The 2,774-nt window shown below is 43.8% G+C and overlaps 1 protein-coding gene across 1 annotated transcript in view; it reads right to left on the reverse strand.

Annotated features, from left to right (window-relative positions):
• LOC105550476 (ribosome biogenesis protein BMS1 homolog) overlaps positions 1-2,774 on the reverse strand; it is a 24,023-nt gene that overhangs the window by 7,639 nt on the left and 13,610 nt on the right. The window contains 4 exon segments of the mRNA XM_011995399.1: positions 279-400; positions 1,128-1,270; positions 2,202-2,242; positions 2,245-2,386. Of these exon segments, the coding sequence (XP_011850789.1) occupies positions 279-400; positions 1,128-1,270; positions 2,202-2,242; positions 2,245-2,386 (448 nt within the window).

A 2,774-nucleotide genomic window follows, 5' to 3' on the forward strand; every position in this document is an offset into this window, starting at 1 on the left:
CAACAACAATAAAAGATCAACAGTCCAAGGGCTTAAACCATGACCCTAAAGAAGGGCATCATGCCATACTGGAATAGTATCCCTCTAGCTGCAAGACAAGAGGTCAGAGAAGAGGGGATTCGGTAACACCTCTGCAGGCCTACACACAGCTGGCTTACTTTTAAAACCTCCAGCAAGGCCATCTTCCCTTGTTTGGTCATTTTTCAGTTTTCCTGAGAAATGAAGCCATCCTAAGAATCTTATGTGTAATTCTAGTATGTTCTACAACAAGAGAATACCTGCCATGTGAATTTGGCTTTTACTTTTCAAGTGTGCTCCTCTTAAATAACCATAAAGTGACACCTGCCAGTCACATTTGATGTTTGTTCGGATATCCTCTGGGTTTGTCAAATCTTCCATCCTCGAAAAATAAACTCAATCATACAGCAGAAATGAATGCCAAAAGTTCCTCTACCTCCTTTCATGTGTCAATGACTCATCACACTCTTGTCCACTAAGCATGTCATTTAGAAAACTAGAAAATGCAGAAATAAGGAAGCACCATTCACCATCCAGCAGCGGAAAGGGGACAGGCACACAATTGCGTCTCAACGCTGAAAGTGACATTCATTCCATAAGACACCAGACAGGGAGATGACGTCCACCTGGGGTCAGGGAAGAGTGAAGAACACATTCAGAAAATCCCTTTCTGGAAGAGGGTGAGCCTCTGCTCTGGGATTTTTACTGTGGCTTGGATTCTGGCAGGTGGAGAAAGGGTATTCCAGGCTGAGAAAACCACAGCACAAAGAAGAGCACAAAGGAAGGAAACTGAAGGCACACATGAGGACTCAAGCACCCGGGCACAAAGGCAGCATCACTGAAAACTGAGGCTGAGCATAGGATGGGGCCACATCCTGTAGCCTTAAATGTTTCCAAGTCTTCCCATTCTCCTAAACATCTCATAATTAATTTACTTCCAAAGGCACAGCATCTTTAAGCAATGATATAAGTAGACATTTTCCATCAACTACACTTCTACCCCCACTATTCAAATAGGCACAAAATAAATCCTATCACTGTTCTTTTTCTAGCCTTTTTAGCTTTGAAATATATGGCCCAGGAAGAAAAAGTTTATAATCACTTTTTACCTGTCTGCCAGGATATAAGGGTGAGAAGTCTGCCATGTGAAAGGCCTAAACTTCATAACTGTAATAAAATGGCCTAGATTGTGGATTTCTTGGTTTTGATATTCTCCAGGCATCATTCCAGAAAGGTAGAACAGTTTGGCACCCTAAACATTAAAGGAAAACTAAAAATTAAATTTCAATTAAGTTCTTGTCAAAACTGCAACAAAATAAAAGCTCTAAACAAGCAGCAATCCTAAGAAGGGAGACTTCTAGCAAAGCCACTGTCTTGAGGCTTCCAGAGCCTTGCTGGCTTCTTTCAGGACTTATTAGAACCCCACAGAGGCAGACTGCTCTGCAGCCGAGCAGGGGCATCCATCTAAGTATGGTGAGGAGAGGGAGGTGAGGCCTCTGAGCACAGAAACGGTTCTGTGGCCGATGGACCAGAGCAGTTTGGAAAGGAAGGGGCAGTGCCTGGTCCTGTAACTGGGAGAAACTTCTGATGTATTCTATTAAGTGCTAACCCCAAAACAGCCAAACACTGCCTGGTGCAGCAGGTACAGGGACAAATGAGATACACCAAGAGGCCCAGAATAAGCGCTCTCCTGAGGGAAACCTTCCAGAGACTGGGAACACATACACAATGGGAATTCAGGAGGTCAGGGACTGCGAACACATACACAATGGGAATTTAGGAGGCAAATCCAAGAGATACATCAAGTAATGTCTCTTCAGTTTTTTGTTTGTTTCTTTGCTTTTTGAGATAGAGTCTCACTCTGTCACCCAAGCTGGAGTGCAGTGGCACAATCTCAGCTCATTGCACCCTCTGCCTCCCAGGTTCGAGTAATTCTCACATCTCAGCCTCCAGAGTAGCTGGGATTACAGGCATGCACCACCACACCTGACTAATTTTTGCATTTTTAGTAGAGACGGGGTTTGGCCATATTGCCCTGAGCTCTAAACTCCTGGCCTCAAGTGATCAGCCCGACTCTGCTTCCCAAAGTGCTGGGATTACAGGCAGGAGCCACTGTGCCTGCCTCTTCCGTCTGTCTTAAAAGGATTATACTATCAGTATCTAACAATTATTTCTCTTCCTACCGGGAAAACTTCTGTCCAGAACGTGTGTTTTAATCGCTTGTCTTCTTCAGTTGCTTATTATGCTTGAAGGAGTCAAGGTGGGTGAGAACTCCCATACTTTTAGGAAACCCATGTACTTGACAGATGTTTAGAAACTCAAAGGTTTCCATTTCAGACCCAAAGCTGGCATCTATAAGCATCAGTACCTACAAGCAGATCACATCATTTCTCAAAGAAACGACCAAAACAGACCACCTACACTAGGGGTTGGCAACTGGCCCACGTGCCAAATCCACCCATCACCTGTGTTTGTAACTAAAGTTTTATTGGAACACAGCCACATTAATTCATTTACATATTGTCTATGGCTGCCTGTGCACTACAACTGCAGAGCTAAGTAGCTGCAAAAGATACGATCCACAAAGCCGAAAATATTTAGTATCTGGCCCTTGACAGAGAAGTCCCACTGCAGACTAAATCTAATGACTACACAGGCATCACCCAGAGAAACCACCACCCTCTGACTTGCTCTAAAAGGCAACCATAAGACAATGCCCACTAGGATATAAACTTTCATTTTAAGAATTCTAATGC

Source organism: Mandrillus leucophaeus, unplaced genomic scaffold, assembly GCF_000951045.1.
Source record: "Mandrillus leucophaeus isolate KB7577 unplaced genomic scaffold, Mleu.le_1.0 Scaffold488, whole genome shotgun sequence".
NCBI classification, from domain to species: Eukaryota; Metazoa; Chordata; class Mammalia; order Primates; family Cercopithecidae; genus Mandrillus; species Mandrillus leucophaeus.